At 61.3% G+C, this 19,082-nt stretch overlaps 1 protein-coding gene across 9 annotated transcripts in view; it reads left to right on the forward strand.

The window, feature by feature from the left end:
- MYRF (myelin regulatory factor) overlaps positions 1-18,980 on the forward strand; it is a 35,235-nt gene extending 16,255 nt beyond the window's left edge. For 2 of the 9 annotated variants that reach the window (XM_061406590.1, XM_061406599.1), the window contains 23 exons: positions 760-1,039; positions 2,082-2,332; positions 2,415-2,538; positions 4,473-4,668; positions 6,232-6,308; positions 6,491-6,601; positions 7,246-7,336; positions 7,695-7,895; positions 8,119-8,230; positions 8,706-8,815; positions 9,664-9,824; positions 9,897-9,969; positions 10,249-10,337; positions 10,635-10,703; positions 11,111-11,191; positions 11,330-11,418; positions 11,528-11,719; positions 11,958-12,209; positions 13,535-13,637; positions 13,868-13,942; positions 14,302-14,407; positions 15,899-15,973; positions 16,156-18,980. In XM_061406590.1, the coding sequence (XP_061262574.1) occupies positions 760-1,039; positions 2,082-2,332; positions 2,415-2,538; positions 4,473-4,668; positions 6,232-6,308; positions 6,491-6,601; positions 7,246-7,336; positions 7,695-7,895; positions 8,119-8,230; positions 8,706-8,815; positions 9,664-9,824; positions 9,897-9,969; positions 10,249-10,337; positions 10,635-10,703; positions 11,111-11,191; positions 11,330-11,418; positions 11,528-11,719; positions 11,958-12,209; positions 13,535-13,637; positions 13,868-13,942; positions 14,302-14,407; positions 15,899-15,973; positions 16,156-16,236 (2,999 nt within the window). In that variant the 3' untranslated portion in view covers positions 16,237-18,980. The remainder of the gene's footprint in view (positions 1-759; positions 1,040-2,081; positions 2,333-2,414; positions 2,539-4,472; positions 4,669-6,231; positions 6,309-6,490; positions 6,602-7,245; positions 7,337-7,694; positions 7,896-8,118; positions 8,231-8,705; positions 8,816-9,663; positions 9,825-9,896; positions 9,970-10,248; positions 10,338-10,634; positions 10,704-11,110; positions 11,192-11,329; positions 11,419-11,527; positions 11,720-11,957; positions 12,210-13,534; positions 13,638-13,867; positions 13,943-14,301; positions 14,408-15,898; positions 15,974-16,155) is intronic. The other 7 variants (XM_061406593.1, XM_061406591.1, XM_061406594.1 and 4 more) reach the window with 7 other exon arrangements.
- The last annotated feature ends 102 nt before the right edge of the window (positions 18,981-19,082 follow it).

The following is a 19,082-nucleotide window of genomic DNA, read 5'->3' on the forward strand; positions in this document are numbered from 1 at the left end:
GCGGGTGGGGAGCCGGCCGGCCTCTGAGCAAGTGTCCCTGCCGGTGATGCCACCCGCCTGCCCGCCTGCGCCATCATGGACGCACCCTTCGGCGGTGAGTGGATGGCTGGGGGAGGCAGCCTGGGTGCAGCTGGCTGGGCCCACCGTGCCTCGGGGGGTGCTCAGGGGTGCCGTGGCCCCCAGGTGGCCAAGAGCAGAAGGATGGCAGGCAGCCGTCTCCCCACGGCCCAGAGAGGGGTCAAGAGTTCTGTTTATCTTACCAGAAACATCTCTGGAATGCCTCCTGGGGAACAAAGGGAGCTGGGGCTTCCCCTCCTCAGGCTGGGGGGCTGGCCCCTGGGAGCCCGGTAGAGGGGCTGCCGGTGGGAGGAGGGCCCCCCCCCCCACCCCGCGCCGTAGGACTGCACTGGGGGGGTCCCAGGAGACTCCTTCCTGAAGTCCAGAGGAGGAGCAGGCCTGCGAGGGGCTTGGGAGAGAGCCTTGGGACCCGGGTCCTCCCCAGGGAGCTGGGCCAGGCTCGGCCCAGGGAAGGAGTGGGCTTGGATGGAGTGAAAGGCTGCCTACCCCCTGGACAGGGTCTGGCCTTCCCGCCCAGGCCTGCAGTGGGATTGGGCTGCCCAGCCTCCTCCCATGTGGGATGGGTGGGAGGGCAGCCCCCAGGCTGGGCTCAGGAGTGGGTGGGTATGAGGAGACCCTGCCCCAGGGAGAGCTGGTGCCTGGAAACCTAATGTCTACCCCGCCTCCCCATCTCTCCCACAGACCCCCATCTCCTGCGCACCATTACCCCCGAGACCCTGTGCCATGTGGGGGTGCCCTCCCGCCTGGAGCACCCGCCCCCACCTCCAGCCCACCTGCCAGGCCCCCCACCGCCCCCGCCGCCCCCACCGCACTACCCCGTCCTGCAGCGGGACCTGTACATGAAGGCCGAGCCTCCGATGCCCCCCTATGCTGCCATGGGGCAGGGGCTGGTGCCCACCGACCTCCACCATGGCCAGCAGTCCCAGATGCTCCACCAGCTGCTCCAGCAACACGGAGCTGAGTAAGAGCTGGGCAGCTTCCTCGGGGGTGGGGAGATGGGCTGGTGGGGGCAGGGGGTTTTGCTCAGGGCAGCACCTATAGGACAGAGACAGAGGTAGGTGCAGGGATGAACCCAGGAAGGGCAGAAGGCTCTGACCCCCCAGAGATGGGGATCAGTGAATGTATATGTATATGCCTAGCAAAGCCTAGGGGATTTACAGCCAAGGCCAAATGCTCACCATTAACTTATTTGATGAGCATGGCCATCCCTGTTGCCCAGATAGGAAAACTGAGGCTTGGTTGGGGCAGGGGGGATGTTTGCCCAGGTCACGGAGGTAGGAAGGGGCAGAGCCACAGCCTGAACCTGGGCCGGTGCTCTTACCCACATAGCGGTGACTTTCTAACCACCACGGAGTCCTCAGTTTTCTGAGGAGGTTCTAGGTGTAGACCCAGAACTACTTCCACTCTGACTCCAGCTGCAGAATTATCTTTTTATCAGTTTTGGACATTGGAGATTCCGTGAAAGATTTCATTCAAGGAAAGATTCCACTGGCAAAGCTTTTTGTAAACCAGAAGGGAAAGGGGTGCTGTGTAGCCCCCCCAAATCGTCAGCCCCTTTTCCAGGAAACTCTCCCAGCCTTGGTGGTCCAAGCCCTCTGGCTTGTTTCTGGAGGCTGCTCTCCAAAGAGCCCTCCCTATAACGGGTGATGCTGAGAATGACCCCACAGGGAAGGGATAGACTCATTCATTCCACCAACGATTTTGAGCACTTGGTGCACCAGGCCAGTTGCCGGGTGTGATGGGGACACACAGACGAGTCAGGTGTGGCCCTGACCTCCTGGATTCCACAGCCTGGGGGGCAGGGAGGAGGGACAGACACAGAATGATAGCGCAGCATGATGGGAGAGCACAGAGGAGGTAAAGACGCAGGCTTCCTGCAGGAGGTGTCCACTGGGCTGGGTGTATCGTGCTGGAACAGGGCAGAGAGGGGAGCCAGGGTACTGCCCAGTGGGACAGGTCGGGGGGGGGCACTGGTCCCCATGACGCACACCTGTATCCCCCAGGCTCCCCCCACATCCCTCCAAGAAGAGGAAGCACTCGGAATCACCTCCCAACACCCTCAACGCCCAGATGCTGAACGGAATGATCAAACAGGAGCCTGGGACTGTGACGGCCCTGCCCCCGCACCCAGCGCGAGCCCCTTCCCCACCCTGGCCTCCCCAGGGCCCGCTCTCACCCGGGCCTAACTCCCTGCCCCTCAGCATCGCCCGGGTCCAGACGCCCCCTTGGCATCCACCAGGTGCCCCCTCACCAGGTACACGGCTGGCCTGCTCAGGCTTTTGAGTTGGGGGGGTGGGGCCTGGGGCTCAGGGACAATGGCCGTTCCCTCTCTCCAGGTCTCCTGCAGGACAGTGACAGCCTCAGCGGCTCCTACCTAGACCCCAACTACCAGTCCATCAAGTGGCAACCGCATCAGCAGAACAAATGGGCGACACTGTACGACGCTAACTACAAGGAGCTGTGAGTGCTTCGTGCCCCTTCCCTCGGTAAACAATCCGCCTGCCAATGCAGGAGACCCGGGTTCCATCCCTGGATCGGGAAGATCCCCTGGAGAAGGAAATGACAACTCACTCTGGTATCCTTGCCTAGAAAATCCCATGGACAGAGGAGCCTCGCGGGCTACCAACCATGGGGTTGCAAAAGAGTTGGACACGACTTAGCGACTAAACCACCACCACCACCACCACCAACCATTCCTCCTGGTCATGCCATCTGGGCAACCCCAGCCCTGGCTTCAGGATCCTAGAGCAGGGCTGGAAGCACCCTAAGAACAAGATAGTCCCCTTTCACAGAAGAGCAGACGGGCTCAGGGCAGAGCTAGGACTGCCACTCAGGGCTCCTGATTCCTGAGCCCGCCCGAGGCCTCCTTAAGAAGGTGGTGTCGGCCAAGGAGGGGCCGGTGAGGGCGAGTCTGGCAGCAGTGGGTGGAGAGGGGTGTTTTCTGGCTCCTCCTCCCCCTCCCCCCTCCTCCTGCATTCCAGGAAGGTAGCCGGAAGCTGAGTGTCAGGGAGGCCCTTCCAGCAAGCCCCCTCCCTGCAGGGGAGGGACCAGTGGGTGGGGGAGGACTGGTCAGAGGCTGCCCCAGCATTCCTAGCTCTGCTCCAGCACCCACCCATGCGGATTCAGCTTCCTGGGACCCGGCCAGGAGCACTCTGGGACCACTCCCCTCACTCCCACGGAAGGCCAACAAGGGCTGAGAGCATGGCTCACCATCAGCTCACTTTGGACTTGCTGGGACTGGGCAGGGTGTCTGGGACTTGCCTTCTCACAGCTAGTCCAGCCTCCTGGAGTTGGGGGTCCCTGGCTTTGTGGGGTTGTTGGCGTGAAGCCCTCAGGGCTGGGGCAAGGAGCTGTCCAACCAATGTAGTGGCTAAAGGATCATTTGAGACCCTATCTGGGTGGCGGGGAGAGGTCTTTGGATGTCCAGCCCTATGGCCTGGTGAAGACCCCCGCCCATTCCTACGGCCATACTTCTCAGGTCAGCCCTGCTACCCCAAATCCCAAGGCCAGGAAGTTGGCACCTGAGGTCCACCCCAGTGTGGTCCGGGCACTTTCTGGGTGTTTCCTGGGTGGTCAGGCAGATGAGCGGAGCCCAGGGAGGGAGATGCAGTGAGCCCTGCGTCTTCCCGTAGATGTTAGCCGGGCCCAAAGGCCTCTCCAAGTTTGGAAACTTTCTCCCTGCCCAGCTTCCTCCAGGCAGGCCTGGGCATCAGGGGCACTGCTTGTGCCTGGGGACCTGGGGGAAGGCGGGCCACCAGTCTCCCCGTGTCCTACCCCCTGGAGATCCCCTGAAGAGCCCAGACCTAGAACACCTTCCCAGCAACAGATGGGTAAACTGAGGCTGAGTCCAGGCTGCCCAGAGAGCCCCCTCCCCACGGGGCAGAAGTCAGGATGAGGATGTCTGGGGGCTTGAGTAAGTTGGTGGGCAGGGGCTGGGCCCATGCAGAGCCGGCGCCTGGTTCCACCGTTTCCATGGCAACCAGCTGTCAGACACAGTGAGGCTCCACAGACGCATCCCCTCTCACCCTGTCTCCCTGGAGGGAGGGGGCCTTTGGGCAGCGTTCTGGGAAGAAGCCAAGTGTGGTGAGGGGCTGTCAGGCCCCCTCGTCAGGAGCTCACTCCCGTCCTAGGGTCTTGCCCAGCCTCCCCCATCCCCGGGGCGCAGTGGTCCCAGGCACGTAAGGGAGGAATATTGGCCGAGGCATTGTCACACCAGAGCTCAGATCCTCCTGGGGGGCTCAGTTTCCATTTCTGAGAAGTGGGAGCAATCCCGAGAGAGGTTTGAGGATGGGGGCACCAGGTAGGAAATTGGCTTGGGGACACAGGCCACAGACGGGACCGGCGAGGCAGGCCTGGCTGGGGGCCCTCGGTCGAGTGTCCTCGCCTGCCCCCAGGCCCATGCTCACCTACCGCGTGGACGCCGACAAAGGCTTCAACTTTTCGGTGGGCGACGACGCCTTCGTGTGCCAGAAGAAGAACCACTTCCAGGTGACGGCGTACATCGGCATGCTGGGCGAGCCCAAGTACGTCAAGACGCCCGAAGGCCTCAAGCCCCTGGACTGCTTCTACCTGAAGCTGCACGGAGTGAAGGCAGGTCTGGGGCTTGGCAGCGAGGGTGGGCAGGAGGCCGGGGGAGCCGAACGAGCCCGGGGCCAGGTGAGTGTGTCCTGAGGAGACTCCTGGGGGCTGAGTTCAGCCCCCCTCCCCACCTGAACTCCTGTGCCCGCCCCTTAGGGGTCATGCCCCCAGCCCTCTGCTCAGTTCTGCTTCCCGTTTCCTTCTCTACCCTGTGACCCCAAGTCTGTGCGCCCAGCCAGGACCCCGTTCCTGACCCTGCTGTCAGCTGCCTCACTACAGCACCCCAAAATGAGTTCCTTGCAAACTCACCCTCCCCAGGCTCTCCTCTCCGGGAATGGGGCTCTGGGGCCCTGGTTGCCCAAGCCATGAATCTGGGACCTGCTTGCCCACCTCTCACCGCGCACTAGGCCCCGCTCTCTCTCCTGGAACTTTCCACAACCTGGTCCCCTCCTCTCCTCCCCGAACCTCTGCCCAGACCAGGCCGGCCCCCTCCTTATCTGACCACCCACAGCCGGACTCCTGTTTGACTTGAGACACAGGTGGGCCCGACATTCCCCATTCAAGGCCCTCAGGACCCCGTCTCCCCCATCCACCCCAGCAAGGCCCTGACTGCTAGGCTGAGCTGGCAGAGGCTTTTGGGACCCCCATCCTCACCCCGGCCCTGGTTTGCTGTGCCCGGTCACAGCCCCTGCCTCCCCCCAGGCAGCTCCTTCTCTGGGACGCCCTCTGAACCCCACTGCCTGCCTCCTCCCTTGGCTGACCACTCCTTGACCTTCACCGTTCACTCTGCTGCCTCCTCGGGGACACCTGCCCTGAGGCCCATTTTGACTTGAGGCCCCTCCCTGTCCAGCACCTCCACGGTGGTGGTGGTTGATTTTGAGCCCGCGAGTTCCCTGATGGCCTGGCCGCGTGTGTCTCCTTCCGTGTCATGAGTGGGGCCTGGCATTGCCGTGGCTCAGCCGGTGCTCTGGAGGGCTTGAGAGGCCTGGGAGTGGGATGGGTTCTGGGGAGTGTGGTTTTGGGTGTGACTGGGTGTTTGTGAATGGGCTTCCCAGGTCACTCAGCAGTGAAAAATCAGCAGGGCAGGAGCCACAGGAGACACGGGTTCGATCCCTGGGTCGGGAAGATCCCCTGGAGAAGGGAATGGCTACCCACTTGCCTGGAGAAGCCCGTGGACAGAGTAGCCTGCTGGACTACAGTCTTTGGGATCGCAGAGAGTCACATAGGGCGGAAGCGACTTAGCATGCATGCATGGGTGTTTGTGGAGGCTGATTTGGGATGTGTTACTTGGAGATGGGTGGAGTGCGTGGGTGTGAATTGGTGGCCAGTGAAGTTGCCTGTGTGTGTGTGTGCTCACGTGTGTGCACATAGGTGGGAGAGTGGTGTGGGTGTGGGCTCATGGGAGGTGCGGCGGTGTAGGAGAAGGCACAGGAGTCTGTGGGCAGAGGGAAGGGTGGCCTCAGTTTCCTCAGGAGCTCCCGCTGCGCTGGGCCTGGGCTGAGAGGCTGAGGAGGGCAGGACCAGGTGGGGAGACCTTGGGCCCTGAAGTGCCCTTGGCCTCTGCTCCTCCCCCAGTTGGAGGCCCTGAACCAGTCCATCAACATCGAGCAGTCGCAGTCGGACCGAAGCAAGCGGCCCTTCAACCCGGTCTCGTGAGTGTCTGAGCCGTGGCGGGGGAGGTCCCCAGGAGGGCTCCCCTGGCAGGAGCCAAGGAGGGCCAAAGGCACCCACAACATGCCCCTCCCACACATTCCTGACCCCGGGGCCCCTCCATGGCCTGGCTCTCCGCAGCCCCTCTTCCCTGGCCCCTGAGTACCCTGCCCCTCCTCTGCAGGGTCAATCTGCCCCCTGAACAGGTCACGAAAGTGACTGTGGGGAGGCTGCACTTCAGCGAGACCACTGCCAACAACATGCGCAAGAAGGGCAAGCCCAACCCCGACCAGAGGTGAGCGGGCTGCGTCCCTGCCCCGGAGCCCCTCCATTTCTGAACACCAGGGGCTGGAGGGTGTCTCCCCGACTCCACCCCCACCCCCGCCCGCGCCCGCCCGTAGCATGCCAGGAACGGAGTCCCAGAGATTGACCCACTTCCCAAATGAGGGACCTGGGTTTCAGAGCCTTTCACCACTTACCGATAGGAGAGCGGAAGCTAGCTTCCTATCTGCTTCCGCCCCCTAGTGGACACTCAGGTTCCTTCTCTGCAGTGCGTGCTTAGTCGCTTCAGTCGTGTCTGACTCTGTGCGACCCCGTGGACTGTAGCCCTCACCTCCCACCCCAGGCTCCTCTGTCCATGGGGATTCTCCAGGCAAGAATACTGGAGTGGGTTGCCATTCCCTCCTCCAGGGGGTCTTCCCGACCCAGAGGTCGAACCCACATCTCTCTGTCTCCTGCAGGGGCAGGCGGGTTCTTTACCACTAAAGCCACCTGGGAAGCCCCTCCTCTGTCGGGTGGGGTGGTCATGCTCTCCTCCCGGGTGCCGGGAGCCTGGGAGAGATGACCAAGTGCACTGTACATCTGACCCAGGAAGGCTGGTGGAGGTGGGAGGGGAATGGGGCGGGACCCTGGGCGCCTCTGAGACCCTCTTGTGTCCAGGTACTTCATGCTGGTGGTGGCCCTCCAGGCCCACGCACAAAATCAGAACTACACACTGGCCGCCCAGATCTCAGAGCGCATCATCGTCCGGGTGAGGGCCACCTCCCCCCAAAGGGCTGAGAGTCCTCCCTAGACCTGGGAGAAACAGCACCCAGGAGAAAAACAGGGTCTTCAGGGGTCAGGAGCTGGAGTGCTGATCCTGTGTGGCCCTGGGCAAGGTTCCCACCTTCTCAGGGCCAGTATCTCCTTCACAATTAAGTGTGGAGGTGGCCAGGACCCGGTTGGTGGCTTTTCTGAAAGTTGCAGCCATGGGAGGACAGTTTAAATTGGGCATGGGGGTGTGAGGAGCTCCGGCTGGAGCTGGAGGGGTGGCTGTGGGGTTTCCCCCTTTCCCAGGGCGCTGTGCGTCCCCCAACCCCCAGGACTGATCCAGCCCCAACTCCTGCCAGGCCTCCAATCCAGGCCAGTTTGAGAGTGATAGCGAGGTGCTGTGGCAGCGGGCGCAGGTGCCGGACACGGTCTTCCACCATGGCCGTGTAGGCATCAACACGGACCGGCCCGATGAGGCGCTGGTGGTGCACGGCAACGTCAAGGTCATGGGCTCGCTCATGCACCCCTCGGACCTGCGGGCGAAGGAGCACGTGCAGGAGGTGGGGGCAGGACCGGGGGCGGGGACTCCCTAAGCGGGGAGGAGCCGATGGCTGGGGCGGGGCTATCTTGTGGGCGGGGCTCCAGGGAAAGGCCTTGGAGGAGGTTGGCCCTGGGTCTCTGGATCCCCCACACTGGTGGTAGCAGGGTCTACCCCCTCCACACTCCTGCCACCGGATGGGCCCAGGAGGGGAGAGGTTCAGTTGGGCCCTGGCTCCCGCGCAGGTGGACACCACCGAGCAGCTGAAGAGGATCTCGCGCATGCGGCTGGTGCACTACAGGTACAAGCCGGAGTTTGCCGCCACTGCCGGCATCGAAGCCGCTGCGCCAGAAACGGGTAAAGATCTAGGGGCTGGGATCTGGCATCTGGTAACCCCGCCCCTGTCCCTGTCCTCTGGGAACTCTGCTTCCAAGAACCCCTTTCCTCGACTCATGGAACCCCGCCCCTGGGAATCCCGGCCCTCTGGGAGACCTTTCCCCTCGCCCTGAGCCCCTGCACTTTGACGCTGGACGTCTGGCACTTGTGGTGCCGGGATCCCCGCTCCTCTTCCCTGCATGAATCTTGCCTTTATTCTCCTGGATCTCTGTCCCCTTTCCCTTGTGGTCCTTACTTCTGAGAATCTGCCCCTACCCGCACCTACCCCTCGGAACCCCACACCTTGGTCCCTGGAACTGCCACCCTGCTCCAGGGCTCCCTGGATCTCAGATCTCTAGCTCCCAGAATTTCACCCTCACCAGTCCCAGCCCCTGCCTACATTATGGTGCTGTGGGCACACCTTCCTCCAACACACACTTGGCTTGTCCCTCCCCAGGTGTCATCGCTCAGGAGGTGAAGGAGATCCTGCCCGAGGCCGTGAAGGACACGGGAGACGTGGTCTTTGCCAATGGGAAAACCATAGAGAACTTCCTGGTGGTGAACAAGGTCTCTGGGTGGGGGAACTGGAAGGAGCCCAAGAGGCAGAAGGGTGGACCAGCTGGAGGGCATTCAGCACCACCCCCATAGAGACAGGGCACTGAAGTGCAGAGAGTCGGAGCGTCCCCTCACTCCAGTCTTCCCTCATGCTGCTTCTAGAGCCCACTCCCCACCCCACAGGGAGAGGTGGAGGTGGGAGATGAGGACTTGGCCAGTGTGTGGCTGTGTGATCAAGGGCAAGAGGAACCTCACGAGAGTCATCTTCCTCTCCTGCAAAAGGAAGGAAACGATCGTTACAGCTGAGAACGTCTCATGTTGTTTTGTTGTTCAGTGGCTCAGTCATGTCCGACTCTTTGTGACCCATGGACTGCAGCACTTCAGGCTTCCCTGTCCTTCGCCATCTCCCAGAATTTGCTCAAATTCATGTCCATTGAGTCGGTGATGCAATCCAGCCATCTCATCCTCTGTCATAGGGTTATGGCAAAGTTTAAACACGTGGTTTGTTGAGGATGATGTTTGTAACTTTCCTGGCATGACGCTGGGTGCCAGTGAGCATGTCCTAGGTCTTGGCCTCTGCTGAAGTCTTAGACACTGCGTCCATCAAAGGGGGAGATGGAGGCGAGAGGCTCTGAGGACCACGGGTTCTGAACACGGGTGGGGAAAGGTGCAGAGGTGGGATGGTGTTCAGAGGCAGGAACAGGGAGCAGGGAACAGGGAACAGGGGGAGCTGAGGCTGGACGAGAGGTGAGGCTGGCCTGGGTGGGGCTTCGAGGGCTCCCTCCTGCTCCCCATGGGCCCATGGCCTGGGGCCCCCAGGGGCTGACTGTGCCCTCGACACTGGCCATCGCCTGCGGCAGGAGCGCATCTTCATGGAGAACGTGGGTGCCGTGAAGGAGCTGTGCAAGCTGACGGACAACCTGGAGACGCGCATCGACGAGCTGGAGCGCTGGAGCCACAAGCTGGCCAAGCTGCGGCGTCTCGACAGCCTCAAGTCCACCGGCAGCTCGGGCGCCTTCAGGTGGGGGCGCAGGCCGGGGGAGGGCCTGACCCCCTTCCCAGGGGCACCTCTGATCTGGTCCTCTTGCTGCAGCCATGCAGGGAGCCAGTTCAGCCGGGCAGGCAGCGTCCCCCACAAGAAGAGGCCCCCCAAGGTGGCCAGCAAGGTGAGGGTGGGCAGGATGGGGGGCAGGCTGGACTGGGGCCTCCCCATCCTCATGGAGCCTTTCCAGCTGGTGCCTCTCCCAGCTCACTGATTAGAAGCACTTCCTCATCCCTCCCCTCCCCACCTTCTAGCTCCCCCAGCTCCCGGTTCCTCTTCCCTCCCCCTCAGCCTGCTAGGGGGATGAGTAGCCTTTGTCCCCCACCTCCAGCAGAGCCCACGGTGGGCGAGACCACGGGCTCCCTAAGTCTGGGCCTTTGTCCCCTTTCCTCCTGGTCCTCAGTCATCATCTGTGGTCCCAGACCAGGCCTGCATCAGCCAGCGCTTCCTGCAGGGAACCATCGTGGCCCTGGTGGTGGTCATGGCCTTCAGGTGACTGGTCCTCCAGACTCTGGGGGTGGCTGGCTTGGGGCATCGGGCTGCCTGCAGGCCTGGGCCTGGGGGAGCAGGAGGCCGTGGCCTGGGAGATGAAGTGGCTGAGCTCTCGGGGAAGGAGCGGGGGGCTGCCTCATCCTGTTTCCTCCTCCCCCCGAGACTGGGGAGACCCACATACAGCCATCCCTTTGGGAGCCTGTCCCCTGGGACCAAAAACCACAGGCCCCCATGCTGGGGAGAGGGCACTGGTCCATGGCTCTGGCTCTAACAACAGCCCTTTCCTGCGGCCCCCAGCGTGGTGTCCATGTCCACATTGTACGTGCTGAGCCTGCGCACCGAGGAGGATCTGGTGGAAAGTGATGGGTATGTCCCTGGAGGCCTGGCTGCCAGCTGTCACCAGGCCAGGTGGGGCTTGGGTGGGCGGCTAGAGTCAGAGGAGCCCTGGAAAATGTCTCCTGTAAAGGGGGCTCCACCTCAAAATCTGACCCCACCGGGGGTTTGTGGGGGGGTGCAGTGGGGGGTCAGAAGGTCCCCTGGTTTGGCGGGGGAAGCAGCTGCTTCGCTGTCCTGCTGAAGCTGGTATTGCTTCTCCAGGTAGCTGGGTCTCCGCGGGGCCCAGGTCAGAGCAGGGGGTGGGGGAAGGAGGGCCAGGGTGGGGCCTTGGGCTCTTCTGCCCACTGTTACCCTCAGCCCTTGGGCCATCTCTGACCGTGTCTTCTCTCTCTCTCCTCCCTGTGCCTGCGCCCCCGTTTCCTCTCTGCCGCCCTTAGCTCTTTTGCCGTGTCTACTTCCTGTCTTCTGGCCCTGCTCCGGCCCCAGCACCCTGGGGGGAGCGAGGCCATGTGCCCATGGTACGTGTCTGGACCAAGCTCTCTCCCTGCTGCCTCCTTTCTGCCTTCCCTGTCCATCTCCTCGCGTCTCTCCCTCTTCTCTGCGACTCCTAGCCCAGGCTCGCCCAGCCCCTCTGAGCTCAGCCCACCCTTCCCCAGCAGGTCCAGCCAGAGCTTTGGGACCACTCAGCTCCGACAGTCCCCCGTGACCACTGGGGTGCTGGGCCCGCAGCCCTCTCTGCTGCTGGGTGCGTGCCGGGGGTGGGTTTGGAGTGGGTAGGACGGGGAGCGGTGCGTGTGTCCTGGGTGGGGAGCTGTGCTGACCCGTCCGGCTCACACAGCCTCTGGTTTCCTCAGGTACCACTGGCCCGACCCGCTCAGCCCCAGCTCCGGCACTCCGCACCTTGGACCTGTGCTCTACCCACCCCTGCCCCGTCATTTGCTGCTCCTCGCCCAGCCCCACCCCCTCCACCGACCCTAGTCTGGGCCCCAGCTTTAATCCCGGTCGTGGTCTCAGCCCTAGTCCCAGCCCCACCACCAACCGTTCAGGTATGGCTCGCCTGGGGCCCAGGGTTTGGCTTGAGGGGTTTTTACATGAGGCCTAAGAAAGGCCCCAAGGACCCATTAGCGGGAGAGTTTGATCTCCTGGAGCCCAAATAAGGTTCTGGAAAAATATTGAGACCAAGAGACAGAGGGGAGTGACCTGGAGTCCCGTGGGGCCCTCAAGACAGCTGGATAGGAGGCTGCCCACGCCCTCCTCTCAGCCTGGGCCTGTCTTTCTCCACAGGCCCCAGCCAGATGGCCCTGCTGCCGGTCACCAACATCAGAGCCAAGTCCTGGGGCCTGTCAGCCAATGGCATTGGCTACTTCAAGCATCCAAAGAGCTCGAACCCCGTGGCCAGCCCTGTGGTCCCCTTTCCTGGGGGCCAGGGCAAAGCCAAGAATGGCCCCAGCCTTGGTCTCCATGGCCGGGGCCGCCGAGCGGTTCCCGAGCCTGGCCTGAGCCCTGCTCAGCCCACTCAGGCCTGGGGCCAGCCAGGTACCTGCCCTACCCTCTGCCCAGTTCAGCCCAGCCTTGCAGGGCTCACTGGCCAGGACCCATTTCAGCCCATCACCAGACTCCCTGTGTGCAGAGTTGGTCCACATTCACTGCACGTGACTGAGTCCCAGGAATCCGGCCAGGCTGATTCTGTAGCCTTGTATCAATGGCCTTGGTTAATCCTCAGAACACTCCCGTGAGAACAGAATCGTCCCCATTGTTCACACGAGGAGATGGAAACTTGGGTGAAGTGACTTCCTAGGATCATACAGCCTGTTAGTGGCAGAGATGGAATTTGATCCCATGTCTGCCTGGCTCCTTCTGTGTCACCCTGCCAGGGCAAGGAGGGTGCTGTGGTCCCCCCAGTTTTCCAAACCTCAAACTTTTGATTTTAACAAAGCTAGAGAACCCTTTACTGTATTCATTTTCAAACTGGGTGTCTCCGAACTTCCCCCACCCTCCACCCCAGGCTGCCTAGGAGGTTGAAGGGGAGGCTGAGAACCTTGCTGGTTTCAACAAGGCACCTCTGGCTCTAGGTACAGGGCCTCTTCATCAACTTTCATTTGATGGGTTTTGTGGCTTAAAGAAAAAAAAAAAAAAAAAGCTTCAAAACTGCTTTGCTGAGATTGAAGTTCAAAGTGATGGGGAAACCCCACGAGGTAGATGCTCACCAGGCACCATTTCCTGGGTCCCTGCTCTGTGGCTGGCTCTGTACAGGGCACCCGGGGGTGATGGAGACGGATGAGCCCTGCCCCCGAGGGCTCACAGACACGAACAGCAGTGTGGCAAGGCTCCCCTCACCTGTCCTGAGGGGACACAGAGGCGGCTTGGCGACTGGGGAGGGCACGGAATCTGGACTGAGGTGGGGATTCATCAGGGGAGGTGTCCCTGAAGGAGGTGACATGGAAGTTGAGTCCCTGAAGGACAGCAGGGCCCTGATTTGTGTGTGGGAATACTCCTACCATGGCTGATTTCAAGCTGCCAACTTGACATCCCTGAGCCCCGAGTTGGGGAGAAATGTGTGCAGTCAGGAGCAGAGTCCTAAAGAGTGGGCTCCTGGACGCTCCTGGCAGGGGGTGTGGAAGACCCGTCCCTGCTCCTGGGTGTTCTGGGTCTGTCAAGGAGGCAGACCTCGGGCTCATGGAAACTGGAGAGTCCTGGGGCTGCTGGGGAAGGTGGTGGTGTGACCTCAGTCTAAGTGGGAGCTGGAAAGAATAATCTGAAAGTTATTCATGCTAAAGTGTGAATGACTGATCCAAGCCAAGCAAGATTTGACTCCTCCTCATTTGTGTCCTGACTTGTCACTCTCCTTCCTGCCCCAACAGCCTCTCTCCTTGCAGACCCAGTGCCATCCCTGACCTCCATCCAGGTGTTGGAGAATTCGATGCCCATTACTTCCCAGTACTGCACTTCAGAGGATGCCTGCAGGTGGGTTTGGCTGCCTCCCTATACGCCCCCAGGACAGGTTCCCTTGGGTGACATGAGGCCAGGGGAGAGGATCTTGCTCCCCTCAGGGAGGAAGTTCCCTCACAAGGCGGGGCAGCCCCTTCCAGGCCCTCGAAGGGCTCCCCTCTAGTCTGGAGGATGAGGAATTGATGGGCGTTAGGGGCGGGGTGGCAGGGTGCCCTTGGGCTGAGGAGCCAGCTTGGCCCTTTCAGGCCTGGAAACGTCACCTACCACATCCCCGTCAGCAGCAGCACCCCCCTGCACCTCCGCCTGACCCTGCAGATGAAGTGAGTGCCGGCCTGGGGGATGGGGGTGTGGTGGTCCCGGCGACCTGGAGGAGGTCGGGGGGAGCTGAGGGGGCTGCTGGCTCTCCTGCCCGCTCTGTGCTTCACTGGCTTTGTGACCCAGCAGTCTCCAGGCCTCAGTTCCTCATCTGTGAAATGGGCTGTGAAGAGCGTGTGGGACGGGGGATGGGAAGGGGCTTGTAGCCATCAAGGGCCTTGACAGATGTGCCTCGTTGACTGGCCAAGAGGATTCAGTGGCCGGTTTCTGTGGGGAGAGGGAGGCCGAGTGGAGGGCTGGCTGGGAGGGGCCTGGGGTGGAGGAGCTCAGGACCCCAGTTCCCCACTGACTGGGCCTTCCCCAGCTCCTCGTCCCCCGTGTCCGTGGTGCTGTGCAGCCTGATGTCAAAGGAGGAGCCGTGTGAAGAGGGGGGCTTTCTACAGAGCCTTCACGCCCACCAGGACACCCAGGTAAGGGGCAACTGGGAACTCGTGGGCCAGCCAGGCCGGAGCTTCCTCTCCCCGGCACAACTGAGCCCCCAAGTAGGTGAGGAGCGGGAGCCAGGGTTAGAGCAAAGGCATCTTCACAAGGGACCCTTTGGGACCTGGGCCTGTGCCCCAGGGAGGGGTTGTGTACGCACCCCTCCATGGCGAGTGTCTCCCGGCCCTGCCCTGCCCAAGGCCTAGCCTGAGGTGAGCACAATGGAGGAGACAGAGGGCGTCCTGGGAGCCCGGCAGGGAGAGCTGACCTTGTTGGGTTGCAGGGTCAGGGTGCCTGCCTGCAGGTCATGCTTGATTAAGACGAGACCTGAAGGACGATGTGGGATCAGCCAGGGGAAGGAAAGGGGACAGCGTCCCAGGAGTCGGGGAACAGCATGTACAGCGGCGGGGCCACCAGGGAGGGCATGGTGCGCCGGGAGAGTTGGAAGCACGGCGAGGGTCGTGCCTCAGAGGAGCTGGGAAGGAGGCTGGACCTCAGGCTCGGGCAGGGGCAGTGACTCAGTCCCATCTGTTGACTTTGGAAGGTTTGGGCTGGGTGGAGGGGGCTGCCTCATGGTCTGGGAACCAGGCGGCTGGGACCCAGTCACTGTCCGGCTCCTCTATGGCCACATGATGCTCAGCACAAGTTAAGGCAGTTTCTCCTCGCCGACTTGTGTGTTTATTCAATCAATATTTCTTGGGGCCTCCCCTGTCCCCGGCCCTGGGCTGGGCCCAGCTGAGGGGAGCCAGAGATGGGGTAGAAACAGACCTCGCCTTCCAAGAACACAGTCCCTCGCCAACAAGAAAAGAGGTGCAGAAGTAGCTGGCATAGAGGATGGAGTGCTGAGAGCCCTAAGGAGGCTCAGGCCCCAGGGCCTGGCAGACAGGGGAGAGCAGAGAGGGGTGAGCCCCAGCTCGGCCACATGTCGCCATGGGAGTTTAGGCAGATAACTCAGCAGTGTCCTCACCTGTAAGCAGCACCTCCTCAGTGGCGTGTAGCCAGGACGAGCTTAGTGAGACACTCTCATGGGCCTGGAGCACCGTGGTGAGAGGGGAGGCAGTGAGACAGGAGGCCGTGGGCTCTCAGTGCTGGGTAGAGCATGCAGATGGTGGCCCCTACTGCTCCCCAAAGCAGAACATGTGCACTCCAGCCTCTCCTGATTTCTGCTTCTCACCTCTTGTGGCTCAGTTGGTAAAGAATCTGCCTGCAATGTGAAAGACCTGGGTTTGATCCCTGGGTTGGGAAGATCCCCTGGAGAAGGGAAAGGCTTCCCATTCCAATATTCTGGCCTGGAGGAGTCCTTGGACTGTATAGTCCGTGGGGTCACAGAGTCGGACATGACTGAGTGACTTGCACTTTCCTTTGTAAAACCTGCTACAGAGCCCGGGGCTGTGATGGCCATGGCGAGGGATGCAGGTTGGGACCGGGTGGGGGTGGGGGGCTGTGCCACTGTCCTGACCCCTCTTCCCCTCCCTCCCCAGGGCACCTCCCACCAGTGGCCAGTAACCATCCTGTCCTTCCGCAGATTCACCTACCACTTCCGGGTGGCATTGCTGGTGAGCAGGGCTCCCCGTCTCCCGGAGACATTCAGTGTGGGGCTTGAGGGAGAAGTGGGCGGGGGGCATTGAAAAGCACACGGTGGGACCTGGGGCAGAGTCAGGCAATGACGTCAGCAGGGGGCCTGCCTCCTGCCTGACTCTGGAGCCACTTCACTGGTTCCTCCTGCCCTTCCACCCAGGGTCAGGCCAACTGCAGCGCGGAGGCCCCGGTCCAGCCGGCCACGGACTACTACTTCCACTTCTACCGCCTGTGTGACTGAGCTGCCCTCTGGAGGCAGTGCCACACCAGGGCCCGGGGGTTCCCGGGCACCCCTGCCACACTGGATGCAATGGTGTTACACTGGAGCCCGCCGCTGGCACTTCTTTGGAGACTGAGCCGGCCTGGCCCTCCCCGCGCCTGGTGAAACTGGAAGTCCTCACACTGGAGCTGCTGTTCCCGCTGGCGGCACCCCCACACCACGGACGGAGCTGGAGAGAGACCTGCCGAGCCAATTCACGTCTATGCAGACATGGCCGATGCAGGCCTGGCGATGTCAGTGCCCAGAGGTGGGGGAAGCTGTGACTCTGTCCAGAGCCCACCCTCCCTGCCTCCTCTTCTGCCACTGGGAGCCGTCCCTTTTTGGGGAGAGAACCTGTCCGCCTTTGGTACTGCCGGGGACTTGGCACGAGCCCTCAGAAACCTGGCCGAGTCAAGAGTCGGTGGAGGGCGGACAGCCCTCTCTCAAAGCTGCTCCCTGGGGAGGGTTAGGGAGCAGACGTTTTAGGGTTTGACTGTTACTGGACTCGGACTTCTAAGCTTTAAGCGTGGCCCAGGAGGTCTCTTCTCCCTGGAAGAGCTTGGCTCCAAGAGCTCCCAGGGCAGCTGAAGCCAGCCCTGGATGGGCTGGCAATTGACCATGTGCCTTCTATACACTCAGTGCCTGGCTGAACCAGGGGCGGGGCCAGTGGGCCAGGTAAGCCTTGGATCCTAGAACCTAGAGTATCCCAAAGGGAAGCTCCCTGTGCAGCCACACAGCCTGGGCTCCAAGGAGCTTCCACTGGTCTCTGAGCAGAGGAGCAGGAATCCCTGCAAGGCAGCAGGCTGGTCTTGGCTGGTGGATGAGTGGATGCAAGTAGCTTTTGCTGTTATTAATGAAGTAATTACTAAAATGCACTTAAACCAGGGCAGGAGTAGAAGAATGGAGATGGAGAGTCCCGAGTGGGCCAGAGCTCTGGGGGACTCTTGAAAGGCAGGGCCCTGGCTCTGATCCGTCCCTGGGAGCCTCGAGACACCCTCCCCACTCTGACCAACAGGACGGGCCTCTGCCCCCGCCCCTGTCTGCTGGTGGCCTCACCTTCCCAGGTCAAGGGCCCCATGCTGGGCTCAGCCAGCCAGGCTGGGGGCCCTGTGCTCAGCAGTAGGCCCCAGTTCTGCCCATCCTCTCTGGAGCAGTGGGTTTGGGTTACTGAAGCCTTTTCTCAAGTGCCAACGTTAACCTTTCTTAGTGGATATCTAGAGCCTTCTGAGGCCACAGCCAGGCTCATGGAAGGAGTGGAAATCACTGCGCAGTGTCTGCCGAGGGTTCAGAAATGTGGACAGAACTGCCGTCCTCGCCTGGTGATGTTCTGCTGCCTCTTTGGGAGCCAGGCCTTGCCCCTCCTGCCTCTCATTCTCAGCTTTGAGTGGGAGCCTTTCAGTGGAGACCTGAACCCTAAAGAAGCCTAGGAACCATGGACCCCATTCTGCTACGGATACCAAGCACTTGTCCACACTGGCAAGATGGGGGGTAGCCAGGATACCTCACCTCCCAGCCCCTCCGCAGTGGGATTCCACGCCCTTCGTCTGACATAGGAATTAGACAGTTCTCCACACCACTGCTTCCCTGGTAGCTCAGTTGGTAAAGAATCTGCCTGCAATGCAGGAGACCCCCTGTTCGATTCCTGGGTCAGGAAGGTCCGCTGGAAAAGGGATAGCTACCCACTCCAGTATTCTTGGGCTTCCCTGGTGGCTCAGCTAGTAAAGAATCCACCTGCAATGTGGGAGACCTGGGTTCAATCCCTGGGTTTGGAAGATCCCCTGGAGAAGGGAATGGCTACCTACCCACTCCAGGATTCTGGCCTGGAGAATTCCTTGGACTGTATAGTCCGTGGGATCAGAGTCGGACATGACTGAGCAACTTTCAGTTCACCACACCACACAGGTGGCTGAGCCTTACTTAGCACTACTGTTCTTCCCCCCACTGCGGGAACCCTCCATAAATGCCATAAACCCGCCGAGCCTTGCCCCTTGTGACAGGATTCTAGGGCTTCCTGAGTGGGGCTGCAGGTTTCTTGGACCACAGTCCCTTAACTGGAGTTAAAGTACTTAAACTGGAAAGTGACCCTCCACTGCCCCCTGGAGCCACCTGGACACAGCATTGCCCTAATCTGGTTAGCAGCTGGCTGTTTCCATGCCTGGGGAGGGGGTCCTTTGTGTGGAGGCTGGGGCCAAGTGGGGCTCCAAGCTGCTCAAGGGTGGGGGGTGGGGTGGGCAGGGGGTCAACCTTGGACCAAAGTTGCCTTAAGCCCAGGGAGGCAAAAGGGTTTCAGGAAAGGCCAGTGGGCCACCTGCTGGAGGCTGACAGCTGCCCAGCAGGTGCTGCTGACTGGGTGTCTTGGCTGTATCCCCTACCCGTGGTCCAGCAACCCACCCCTCCCTTCCTCTCTCCCGTTTGGCATTTACTCCGGTAGCCATTGGGCTAATCTCCCCAAGCTTCAAGCTGTATATAGGGCCTCTGAATGCACAAGCACCCCCGTCCACGTTACAGCCTCCAAGAAAGCTTGCATGTGCATAGCGCACCCCCTCCCTCCCACATAACTGCCCCCCACCATCCTTCCCCTGAGCTCTGACTCGTATTTATCGTACCAACTCTGACTCGAGCGGGCAGAGGGAAGCGGCCCCAGGCTGCTTGCTTCCTGTCCCCTGTTCTTTTCTGAAATAAATATACGTATATAAATAAATGTATAAATACTGCTTTGTATCTGAGCTTGCTTCCTGTCTTCTTGAAATTGTTCCGGGGCAGGATGGGGTAGGGGGAAGATGGGGTCATTTGTGGGGCTGGGACCATGTGGAGCCCCTGAGCCTGAT

Source organism: Bos javanicus, chromosome 29, assembly GCF_032452875.1.
Source record: "Bos javanicus breed banteng chromosome 29, ARS-OSU_banteng_1.0, whole genome shotgun sequence".
Taxonomy (NCBI): Eukaryota; Metazoa; Chordata; class Mammalia; order Artiodactyla; family Bovidae; genus Bos; species Bos javanicus.